The 12,895-nt window shown below is 41.2% G+C and overlaps 1 protein-coding gene across 1 annotated transcript in view; it reads left to right on the forward strand.

Moving 5' to 3' along the window:
- The window catches only part of LRRC31 (leucine rich repeat containing 31), a 28,997-nt gene that overhangs the window by 11,476 nt on the left and 4,626 nt on the right, over nucleotides 1-12,895 (forward strand). The window contains 5 exon segments of the mRNA XM_065943644.1: nucleotides 928-1,095; nucleotides 1,603-1,770; nucleotides 2,529-2,693; nucleotides 9,315-9,482; nucleotides 12,591-12,758. Of these exon segments, the coding sequence (XP_065799716.1) occupies nucleotides 928-1,095; nucleotides 1,603-1,770; nucleotides 2,529-2,693; nucleotides 9,315-9,482; nucleotides 12,591-12,758 (837 nt within the window).

Genomic DNA, 12,895 nt, shown 5'->3' on the forward strand with positions numbered 1-12,895 from the left:
GTCTCTCAGTCATGTCCGACTCTTCGTGACCCCATGGGCTGCAGCCCACCAGGCTCCTCCGTCCATGGGATTTTCCAGGCAAGAGTACTGGAGTGGGTGCCATTGCCTTCTCCTGCTAATGCCTAGTGCTCACTTCTTCATTCTCCCTGCAGTGGTTGGGTCAGTTGTATGTGATATTCTTGATGTCAGAGTGAGCTTCTCCTCTGTGATGGCCAGTGCCCTGTTTTTGCTTCTACCTCTGGCTGAAATATAACAGTGGTTATGTTGGGGAATAAAATTATGGGTGATTTAAATTTTCATGTTTTATTTTCTAAATCTTTTATATTTCTACCTCTGGACAAGCTTCTCAGCAATAATGATCCCTAAAGAGGGTGGATGGGAGAAAGTAGATGGACTGGTAGAAATATTTACTACCATAAAAACGATTTGGTAAAATCATGGTGGCTCAGGTAAAGAATCTGTCTGCAATGCAGGAGACCTGGGTTTGATTCCTGGGTCAGGAAGATCCCCTGGAGAAGGGAATGGCAACCTACTACAATATTCTTGCCTGGAGAATCCCACAGACAGAGGAGCCTGGCGGGCTACAGTCCACGGGGTCGCAAAGAGTTGGATACAACTGAGGGACTAAGACACACACACACACCTTACCAACAGGTGGATTTTTTTTGTTTGTTTTTGTTTTTGTTTTTTTACAATTTTTGCTTATGAGCATGGCTTCAGAACCCTGGCTGTGCCTAGAAGCTCACCCTGCTGGTCGTGGGTGACCAGGTCCTTTTCTCCTCCCTGTTCCCTGGCATCTAACCAGGACCTGGCCCGGCTTCAATACTTTGTAAATGATGGTTGTATTGACTTTGAAATGAATTCCCTGCTTTGTGAACCTGACAACCAACCTGATCTTTGGACCTTTTTTTTTTTTTTTTTAAACAGGAGAGGCACTTAAAGTGCTGCCTGAACTTGAAGAGTTGAATTTGTCCTGGAACAGTAAAGTGGGAGGAAACTTGCCTCTGATCCTCCAGACGTTGCAAGAAGGGAGCAAGATACAAACCCTTGAGCTTGTGGACTGTATGCTTACATCAGAAGATGGGGTGTTTGTGGGTAAGTAGAATTTGGTAGAGTCCTTCCCAGGAAAAATGTGAAGATGCCCATAATTGGAGAGCCTGGGAGTTGACACTGGCTGTGTTTCCTCTCACCCTGAATTGAAAGAGTAGCTCACTATATCCCAGGTCACATGATGATGTAACACTCCCCCAGCCCGCCTGCCCCAACTTTCATGCCCACATCTGTTTTCTTGGCTGTGCAGGGTCTTCATTGCTGCAAGCGAGCTTTCTCTAGTTGCAGTGAGTGGGGCTACTCTTTTTGCGGAGCACTGGCTCTAGGGTGCATGGGCTCAGTAGTTACAGCCTATGGGCTCCAGAGCACCAGCTTTAGTATTAATAGTTGCAGCTTGCAAGCTTAGTTGCCCCATGGCATGTGAAATCTTCCCAGACCAGGGATGGAACTTGTATCCCTGCACTGCTGACAGATTCTTAACCCCTGGACCACCAGAGAAGTCCCACACCCTGCATCTTTACTGAGTCGTTCTTTGGATTTCTTTTCTTCCAGGTCAGTTGCTACCTAGACTGCAAAACCTTGAAGTACTCGATCTTTCTATTAACATAAACATCGGTGGCAGTCTCAATAGTATTGCTCATGGACTAAAAAGTACCTCAAACCTGAAAGTCTTGAAGTTACATTCATGTGGGTTGTCACAAAAGAGTGTCAAGCTACTGGGTAAGTTAGCAATGACTGAAGCTTCTATATAATTTTATTTTACATTTAATTTTTTAAGCTGTTAGGAAATATAACAAACTAGAAACAGAGGTTAGGTTGGGGAATGAGATCATGGGTAATTTAAATCTTCAAGTTTCATTGATTTTCCAAGTCTTTTACAGTGAGCATGTATTTTTACAATTACAAAACTAAATGGCCAACTCCAAAAAGGCCAGGGTATTTTAGATTTGAGAGAGACAGTGTGCAAAATAAAAGTGTGCTACTAAAGCTCTCCATTTCTCTCTTACTTTTGAAAGTGCCAGCATTATTTTATGCTTAGTAGGAAGAAAGAATTGGTGCTGATAAAAACAACCTCAGTGACATCTGTAGTTAAAATTTACTCTGCTATATAGAGTACCCACATTACATGAGAATACGAAGTGAAATGTATTTTTATCCTTTCATCTTCTAGAGCCTGTCCTATCCTTCTGCTTGGCAGTTTAAGTCTAGAATGCTGCTAATGTACAAATGCTCAAGGAAAGTAGAGGTAGAATCATTAGGTGCAGAAATCTGAGCAAAAGCACTAGCAATCAATGTAGGTCAAAGGGAGAGTGTTCAAAGACACTGTCAGGTCCAAAGGGCTTCGAGGTACAAAGCAGACAGTTATCCCTCCATTTGGGGTTTTGTCATCACAGTGTATGTATTTTCTTAGTCTCCCTTCTCCACGCCTGCCGACTGTCCTGTAACATGTCAGAGTGGGATTTTGACCTCCTTTGTAGATGCTGCCTTTAGATACTTGCGTGAGCTGAGGACACTAGACCTTTCCTGCAACAAGGAGCTGGGTGGAGGGTTTGAAGACACAGCAGGGCTGGCCACGCTGGAGCACCTGGAGGGGCTGGATCTTCACCAGTGCTCGCTGACGGCCGACGACGTGTTGTCCCTGAGTAAGTAGTTGCTGCAGAGCCGAGGCAGGACTCTCAGAGCCTTGGCGTATGTTTGGGAACCTGGCCAATCTGAGATGTACTGTTCATGAAGTTACTGGGAGGATCACATCATAAAAGTTCTGTGAATGTCCCAATATGGTATTTGGCAAATATTAGGTGCCCAATAAATGTTGCTGTTGTTGTTGTTCAGTTGCTAAGTCACGTCCGACTCTTTGCAACCCCATGGATGGCAGCAGGCCAGGCTTCCCTGTCCTTCCCTATTTCCTGGAGTTTGCTCAGACTCATGTCCACCGAGTTGGTGAATTTTAGTGAATCTAAACTCCTATACACATCTGTGAAGGATAGATGTGGCACTCGAGGAAGAAATTTTGAATTCCTGTGACTGTTTAGAAATGAATCTGTGAATGTCACAAAGCATATTACAAAGAAGGACGTAGAGGGAAAGTCAAAATGAAGGGCGCTAAGGCACTCTCTCTCACAAGTTACGCCAAGGCACTTAGATAAGGCGAAGTTACAGAAAGTCAGTGGATAGTGCATAATTACAATTTTAGGTCATCACCTTTTACTTTCCTACCACAGATATAGTCCTGTAACAGGTAATGTATATGCAGTTTCCCCTAACAAACAGCAAGCATAGCCATAGGGATTAAGGGTTTTATTCCATCTGCAGCCACAATAAACCTTCAGAATATATCCTGAATCTGACCACGGCTCACTATCTAGACCTCTACTATCCTGCTCCAGCCCACTGTCAGTTTCATGCCTAGATTATTGCAAGTGTCTAGATGGTTTTCCTGCTCCTGTCACTCTGACTGCATTCACTATTTCTTTCCCCCATCAACTTCTCCAGCTACGCTGTACTGACTCCTATGCACACCAGCCATGCTCTGCTTTCTCTCCGAACTATGGTCTCCTCCTAGGTAGGGATGGTTTTCTTCTGTATCTCTCTATTGTTTGTGTAGAAGGTCTGGCACAGAGTTGGCACCCAGCAAATGCTTGTTCGATGTGCGATTGAATGAATCAATCAGTAAAGAACGAGAAAAAGACATTTTTTGTCATTTTTCGTACAATTGGGGGAAGAAAACAGCAAAATAGGTCTTGGGGTCTAATATCAATCTTTTAGCCCTGCTAATTTATTTCTTAGACTCTTATCCCTCAATTTGGGAAAATGAGATGAGTTTGAGTCTTTCATGAAGATTTTAAAATAGTAAACAATACCTTTTTTGAGCTTTAAATGGAGATTGTCATGGGATCAGCATCCCTTTTACTTATGAGTGTCATGCCTGCGGAGACACTCCTAAATTATCAGGCCATCGGATTCCAAATAATTTCCCCTGCTACAACTGAATAACACAAACCTCACATCTCATCTTGCTGCTCAGATGAAGATTAAAATGCTAGAGGACTTGAATTGTTACCGATAGTTACTGAGAGATTAGCCTCTATTGTCTGGATTCACAGCCACCAATGGGAATAAATGGCCCCAGAAAGGTAATGGTTATTTAATAAGAATTGCATGGTCCTCCTGCTCAATTTTAAAAAGACAGAATTGAAAATACATCCTGTTTTCTACCTTGTGATGTTAAAGAATTGAACATTCTTTTATCTGATCATTCTCAAGGGCTTTATTTATTTATTTATTTTTTGAATGCTTTGAGTACTTTATTTTTTTTTTCAATTATTTTTATTAGTTGGAGGCTAATTACTTCGCAGCATTGCAGTGGGTTTTGTCATACATTGACATGAATCAGCCATGGAGTTACGTGTATTCCCCATCCCGATCCCCCCTCCCAACTCCCCCCCCCCCCCCACCTGATTCCCCTGGGTCCTCCCAGTGCACCTGGCCCGAGCACCTGTCTCATGCATCCCACCTGGGCTGGTGGTCTGTTTCACCATAGATAATATACATGCTTTTCTCTCGAAACATCCCACCCTCGCCTTCTCCCACAGATTCCAAAAGTCTGTTCTGTACATCTGTGTCTCTTTTTCTGTTTTGCATATAGGGTTATCATTACCATCTTTCTAAATTCCATATATATGCGTTAGTATGCTGTAATGATCTTTATCTTTCTGTCTTACTTCACTCTGTATAATGGGCTCCAGTTTCATCCATCTCATTAGAACTGATTCAAATGAATTTGTTTTAATGGCTGAGTAATATTCCATGGTGTATATGTACCACAGCTTCCTTATCCATTCGTCTGCTGATGGGCATCTAGGTTGCTTCCATGTCCTGGCTATTATAAACAGTGCTGCGATGAACATTGGGGTGCACGTGTCTCTTTCAGATCTGGTTTCCTCGATGTGTATGCCCAGAAGTGGTATTGCTGGGTCATATGGCAGTTCTATTTCCAGTTTTTTAAGAAATCTCCACACTGTTTTCCATAGTGGCTGTACTAGTTTGCATTCCCACCAACAGTGTAAGAGGGTTCCCTTTTCTCCACACCCACTCCAGCATTTATTGCTTGTAGACTTTTGGATAGCAGCCATCCTGACTAGCGTGTAATGGTACCTCATTGTAGTTTTGATTTGCATTTCTCTGATAATGAATGATGTTGAGCATCTTTTCATGTGTTTGTTAGCCATCTGTATGTCTTCTTTGGAGAAATGTCTGTTTAGTTCTTTGGCCCATTTTTTGATTGGGTCATTTATTTTTCTGGAATTGAGCTGCAGGAGTTGCTTGTAATTTTTGAGATTAATCCTTTGTCTGTTGCTTCATTTGCTATTATTTTCTCCCAATCTGAGGGCTGTCTTTTCACCTTACTTATAGTTTCCTTTGTTGTGCAAAAACTTTTAAGTTTCATTAGGTCCCATTTGTCTATTTTTGCTTTTATTTCCAATATTCTGGGAGGTGGGTCATAGAGGATCCTGCTGTGATTCATGTCGGAGAGTGTTTTACCTATGTTCTCCTCTAGGAGTTTTATAGTTTCTGGTCTTACATTTAGATCTTTAATCCATTTTGAGTTTATTTTTGTGTATGGTGTTAGAAAGTATTCTAGTTTCATTCTTTTACAAGTGGTTGACCAGTTTTCCCAGCACCACTTGTTGAAGAGGTTGTCTTTTTTCCATTGTATATCCTTGCCTCCTTTGTCGAAGATAAGGTGTCCATAGGTTCGTGGATTTATCTCTGGGCTTTATATCCTGTTCCATTGGTCTATATTTCTGTCTTTGTGCCAGTACCACACTGTCTTGATGACTGTGGCTTTGTAGTAGAGTCTGAAGTCAGGCAGGTTGATTCCTCCAGTTCCATTCTTCTTTCTCAAGATTACTTTGGCTATTCGAGGTTTTTTGTATTTCCATACAAATTGTGAAATTATTTGGACCAGCTAGACCTAATTGATATCTATAGGACATTTCACCCCAAAACAATCAACTATACCTTTTTCTCAAGTGCACACGGAACCTTCTCCAGAATAGATCACATCCTGGGCCACAAATCTGGTCTTGGAAAATTCAAAAAAATTGAAATCATTCCAGTCATCTTTTCTGATCACAGTGCAGTAAGATTAGGTCTCAACTACAGGAAAAAAATTGTTAAAAATTCAAACATATGGAGGCTAAATAAAACGCTTCTGAATAACCAACATGTCATACAAGAAATCAAAATATGCATAGAAATGAATGAAAATGAACACACAACAACCCAAAACCTATGGGACACTGTAAAAGCAGTGCTAAGGGGAAGGTTCATAGCATTACAGGCTTACATCAAGAAACAAGAAAAAAGCCAAATAAATAACCTAACTCTACACCTAAAGCAATTAGAGAAGGAAGAAATGAAGAACCCCAGGGTTACCAGAAGGAAAGAAATCTTAAAAATTAGGGCAGAAATAAATGCAAAAGAAACTAAAGAGACCATAGCAAAAATCAACAAAGCTAAAAGCTGGTTTTTTGAAAAAATAAACAAAATTGACAAACCATTAGCAAGACTCATTAAGAAACAAAGAGAGAAGAACCAAATTAACAAAATTAGAAATGAAAATGGAGAGATCACGACAGACAACACTGAAATACAAAGGATCATAAGAGACTACTACCAGCAGCTCTATGCCAATAAAATGGACAACTTGGATGAAATGGACGAAGTCTTAGAAAAGTATAACTTTGCAAAACTGAACCAGGAAGAAATAGAAGATCTTAACAGAGCCATCACAAGCAAGGAAATCGAAAACATAATCAGAAATCTACCAGCAAACAAAAGCCCAGGACCTGATGGCTTCACGGTTGAATTCTACCAAAAATTTAAAGAAGAGCTAACACCTATCTTACTCGAACTCTTCCAGAAAATTGCAGAAGAAGGTAAATTTCCAAACTCATTCTATGAGGCCACCATCACCCTAATTCCAAAACCAGACAAAGATGCCACAAAAAAAGAAAACTACAGGCCAATATCACTGATGAACATAGATGCAAAAATCCTTAACAAAATTCTAGCAAACAGAATCCAACAACATATTAAAAAAATCATACACCATGACCAAGTGGGTCCCAGGAATGCAAGGATTCTTTAATATCTGCAAATCAATCAACATAATACACCACATTAACAAATTGAAAGATAAAAACCATATGATTATCTCAATAGATGCAGAGAAAGCCTTTGACAAAATTCAATACTCATTTATGATTAAAACTCTCCAGAAAGCAGGAATAGAAGGAACATACCTCAACATAATAAAAGCCATATATGACAAACCCACAGCAAGCATCACCCTCAATGGTGAAAAATTGAAAGCATTTCCCCTGAAATCAGGAACAAGACAAGGGTGCCCACTCTCACCACTACTATTCAACATAGTGTTGGAAGTTTTGGCCACAGCAATCAGAGCAGAAAAAGAAGTAAAAGGAATCCAGATAGGAAAAGAAGAAGTGAAACTCTCGCTGTTTGCAGATGACATGATCCTCTACATAGAAAACCCTAAAGACTCTACCAGAAAATTACTAGAGCTAATCAATGAATATAGTAAAGTTGCAGGATATAAAATTAACACACAGAAATCCCTTGCATTCCTATACATTAACAATGAGAAAACAGAAAGAGAAATTAAGGAAACAATACCATTCACCATTGCAACAAAAAGAATAAAATACTTAGGAGTACATCTACCTAAAGAAACAAAAGACCTATACATAGAAAACTATAAAACACTGATGAAAGAAATCAAAGAGGACACTAACAGATGGAGAAACATACCGTGTTCATGGATTGGAAGAATCAATATTGTCAAAATGGCTATTCTACCCAAAGCAATCTATAGATTCAATGCAATCCCTATCAAGGTACCAACGGTATTTTTCACAGAACTAGATCAATGGCTTTAAAGAAAGGGAATTATGGATCACTTAGCCAATAATATCTGATAAATCATCTAGTTGTTCAAGGCTCTGTGCTGCAGGCTAAGGGAATTCAGAGTCAGGAGCTTCTGTTTGGAGAGGGTGGAAATAAACCAAATACATGGTGAAGATCCCCTGGAGAAGGAAATGGCAACCCACACCAGTTTTCTTGCCTGGGAAATCTCATGGACAGAGGAGCCTGGCAGGCTACAGTCCATGGAGTCAGAGAGTCAAATGTGACTGAAGTGACTTAGCACGCATGGTGAATACAACGTGCTGTGGGCATCAGACGAGGGAGAAATGGTTGCATCTGTAGGGATCACAAGTACCTGCCCCCTTTTTTCATTTCCTTCCCCTTCCTTTCTCCTGTCTTTCTCTCCTTCCACTAATGTTTGCGCCTCCGATTTCCAGACTCTGATGCACATTCTGGGCAGGAAGCAACCTCTACACAAAGAGCTCACCTTCAGTGAGGGAGGGCAGAAGATCTGCATACGAACAATAGATACACAAACAAGTCACGAAAGAGGGGTCCTGGGAGGACAAGAGAATAGGGTGATGTCATTGTGAACACAGGGTTCCTGTGGCTTTGGTGGCCCTGGAAGGCTCTGAGGAGGTGAGTCAGCCCCACAGGGGTCCCAGGAAACTATATTTCCCACACTGGGAAGAACCAGGGCAAAGGCCTGAAGGCAGGAAAAGAGCAGCAAGACAGAAAAATAGCGGTCCCTCCTGGCACAGCAGGGGCCCTCAGGACCCCACTCTGGTGCTGTTACCAACAGACATCTGGTGGGTTTTTTTTTTTTTTTTTTTTAACCAATGTACATACCTTAATTAAAAAAAAAAAAAAATTTAGCTGCATATGGGATCTTAGTTCCCCAACCTGGATTGATCTAGGGCCCCCTGCATTGGAAGCGTGGAGTCATTTTATCTTCCCGTTGTCTCTGTGGAGTAGTTATTGTTATTATCATCGAAAAACTGAGGTTCAGAGAAGTTAAGCAACTTACCCAAAGTCACACTGTTCTTTAGCAACAAACAGGATGAGAACCCAGTTTCCCCTGTCTCCAAAGTCTTTGCTCTCTACTTCCGGCCTGGAGAGAGGCTTAGAGAAGAGCCCAAGCTTCATGCTGGGGAACGTGGCTGGCGTGTGTGGTGAGGAATGGTGTGTAAGGAAGGGTAGGGGTCACATAGGCAAGAGCCATGCTTGCTGATCAAGAAGACTGTGGCACCTCAACACCCAGAGACCCCTTGTGAGATGCTGCCTGAGCCACGTCCCTCTTGATGTTTTAACAGCTCACGTTATCCCTTTACTCTCGAGTCTTCAGGAACTGGATTTATCTGCCAACAAAGAGATGGGCAGCTCTTCTGAAAACCTACTCAGCAGGCTCCGATTTTTACCAGCGTTGAAGTCATTGATAATCAGCAACTGTGCTTTGGAGAGTGAGACTTTTACTGCCCTGGGTAAGCGATTCTCTGGATCCCTGCAGACACTGGTGCAGTAACACCCGAGAGGGAGGCCTCTGTTTCCCTCCAAGTGAATTTCATTCCAAGGCCCAGCCATAGGCACAGTGAAGTATAAATCTGTCTTCTTTTCAGGAAATAGGCTCTCTTAAAAGTGACTTTCAAAGCCACATGGATGACTTCTGGCTTTTGCAAATTTAACCTTTAACATTTTAAGGTGTGCATAGTTGACTCTTTGTATCCAGGGGTTCCAAATCCATGGATTCAACCAAAAGCAGGTCAAAAATAATTTGGAAAAAATTTCTGGAAAAAAATTTCCAGAAAGCTCCAAAAATCAAAACTTGAATTTGCCTCATTCAGGCAACTGTCTATATAGATAGAATTTATATTCTGTTAGTTATTATGTAGGTGGTGCTAGTGGTAAAGAACCCACCGACCAATGCAGAAGAGTTGTGAGTTCAATCCCCGGGTTGGGAAGATACCCTGCAGGAGGTCATGGTAACCCACTCCAGTACTCTTGCCTGGAGAATCCCATGGACAGAGGAGCCTGGCGGGCTACAGTCCATAGGGTTGAAAAGAGTTGGACACAATTGAAGTGACTTAGCACAGCACAGAGATGATTTAAAGTATATATGGGAGGATGTGCATATATTATGTGCAAATTCTATGCCACTTTACATAAGGGACTTCAGTATTGATGGATTCTGGAAACAATATCCCTGTCTATATGGAGGGATGACTGGATAGCCAACTCTGGAGGTTCACATTTGTAGTACCTTGTAATTCCACCGAGGTCAATATAGATTGAGATTGCTGTGAGTCTGATGGGCCATCGGAAGGCATAACTCTTTTCAATTATAGCTACACAATCAAAGAATCATAATCAAGTAGATATTACACTAAATTGCATCATGTGACATGAATCTACAGATAATCCCTGACTTAAGAGTGGTTTAACTTAAGAGTTTTCAACTTTAAGATGATGTAACGGCTTCTCTGGTAGCTCAGCTGGTAAAAAAATCTGCCTGCAATGCAGGAGACCTGGGTTTGATCTCTAGGTTGGGAAGATCCCCTAGAGAAGGGAACAGATACCCACTTCAGTATTCTTGCCTGGAGAATTCCATGGACTATATAGTCTATGGGGTTGCAAAGAGTCATATATGACTGAGTGGCTTTTACTTTCTAAAAGCAATATACATTCAGTAGAAATCACACTTAGAATTTTGATCTTCCCCTGAGCTAATGATACATAATGTGGTATGATACTCTCTCATGCCATCATAAAGGCAAACTTAGCAACCACTCTGTACCCAGACAGCTCTGTTTTTCACTTTCAGTATAGTATTCAATAAATTACACGAAATATCCAACACTTAAGTATAAAATAGGGTTTGTGTAAGATGATTTTGTCCAACTGTGGATGAATATAAATGTTCTGAGAATGTTTAGGTAGGTTGTGTGCGTGTGTGCTAAGTCACTTCAGTTGTGTCCGACTCTTTGCAACCCCGTGGACTGTTGTAGCCCACCAGGTTAGGCAAAGTTATACTGATGACCTAGGTGTACTAAATTAATTTTTTACTTAAGATATTTTCAACTTATCAGAATGTAATCCCACCATAACTCAGGGAAGATCTGTTTAATTCCATTTGAATTAAGAAGTAAACCAACAATAAAAAAGAAGTAAATATATACAGATAAATATATACATATATATGTATTTATGCATATAAATACACACATATACATATGTATTTATGCATATAAATATACACACATATATAAATATATATCTAGTAAATGTATACATATTTCTTTATATCATTTTTAGAATAAAAAGTTCAATTTCTTGTTAATAGGTCACTGTATCATATGAGTGGGAGGGGTGTTCTTTTTTGTTTTTAATTTTTTTATTAGTTGGAGGCTAATTACTTCACAATATTTCAGTGGGTTTTGTCATGCGTTGACATGAATCAGCCATAGAGTTACACGTATTCCCCATCCCGATCCCCCCTCCCCCCTCCCTCTCCACCCAACTCCTCTGGGTCCTCCCAGTGCACCTCCCAGTGCACTGTATCATATGAGTGGGAGGGGTGTTCTTATTAGATATTATAAAAAAAATATATATCTACCCCTCAAACATTTTTTAGAAAGAAAATGTAAAATGTAATTAATGACTATACCTTGTGAATAAGTTGCTCTGGTTAGTTTTAAAGTTAGGGGAAACTATGAACTAGGCAGAAAATCCTTCAATTTCCTTTAAACATCTTTCCAAGATACACGATTTCCCTTCCTTGTTTCTGTAACTGCAGTTAGGTAAACACAATACATTTTGGTGTTTCAGAGTTCCAGGAAGGTTTGGCCTTGTCTCCGTTTCAGAAGCCAGTGGGATGTGTAAAAGCAGAACACACTCTGGAAATCTTGACTAGATGAGAAAACTGTTTATCTCTCTCTCCTTGTTAAACATGAGGTGAAGGAAAGAAATGCCAGTTGATAGTGAATTAACCATTTAACCAAGTTTTACTTTTCTGAAGTTTCCAAAATTTCTTCCAAATGAAAATAGGCAACATAAATTGAATCCATGGATTTCAGGCAGGAGAAACAAGGAATTGTGGAGGGTACTGCCCACACCCAGAAATGATGTCCCTCTTTCACCCAATTTAATCCAAAGACTGCTGGATCTCAGGATTCCCCTAGTGGTCCATGGGCTAATATTCGACCTAGGGTCGATCCCCAGTCAGGAACTAGATCCCACATGCTGCAACTAAGATGTCTCCGAAAGTGAAAGTGCTAGTTGCTCAGTCATGTCTGATTCTTTGTGACCCCATGGACTGTTGCTCACCAGGCTCCTCTATCCATGGGGATTTTCCAGGCAAGAATACTGGAGTGGGTTGTCATGCCCTCTTCCAGGGGATCTTCTCAACCCAAGGATCGAACCCAGGTCTCCTGCATTGCAGACGGTTTCTTTACCATCTGAGCCACCACGGAAGCCCATGACTCTGTTAACTCAGTGATAATAATATGTTGCCCTAGCCTAGGCTGCTCAAGTTCAAAGTTCATGACCTCTAAGGAAGTCTAAGTTATTGGTATTCTTATCGCTGTCAATTTCAGCTGAAGCCTCCATTCACCTCCCTGCTCTGAAAATAGTCAACCTTTCTTGGAATAAGTGTATTGGCGGCAACCTGAAGCTGCTCCTGGAGACGCTAAAGCATTCAATGTCTCTTCAAGTGCTGAGGCTGAGCAGCTGTTCCCTGGTGACAGAGGACGTGGCTCTCTTGGGTGTGTATCTTCTGGTTCCAAAGCTGTCCTGAATCTCAGAGCCCCGTGTGCCTGCCCTGTCAGCCTGGGGGAAGGGAGGCGGAGGAGGCAATGAGACCTGGAGTTAAGCCCTCTGCATCTTCCCTGTTCCTTGACAT

This window comes from Muntiacus reevesi, chromosome 8 (assembly GCF_963930625.1).
Source record: "Muntiacus reevesi chromosome 8, mMunRee1.1, whole genome shotgun sequence".
Lineage (NCBI taxonomy): Eukaryota > Metazoa > Chordata > Mammalia > Artiodactyla > Cervidae > Muntiacus > Muntiacus reevesi.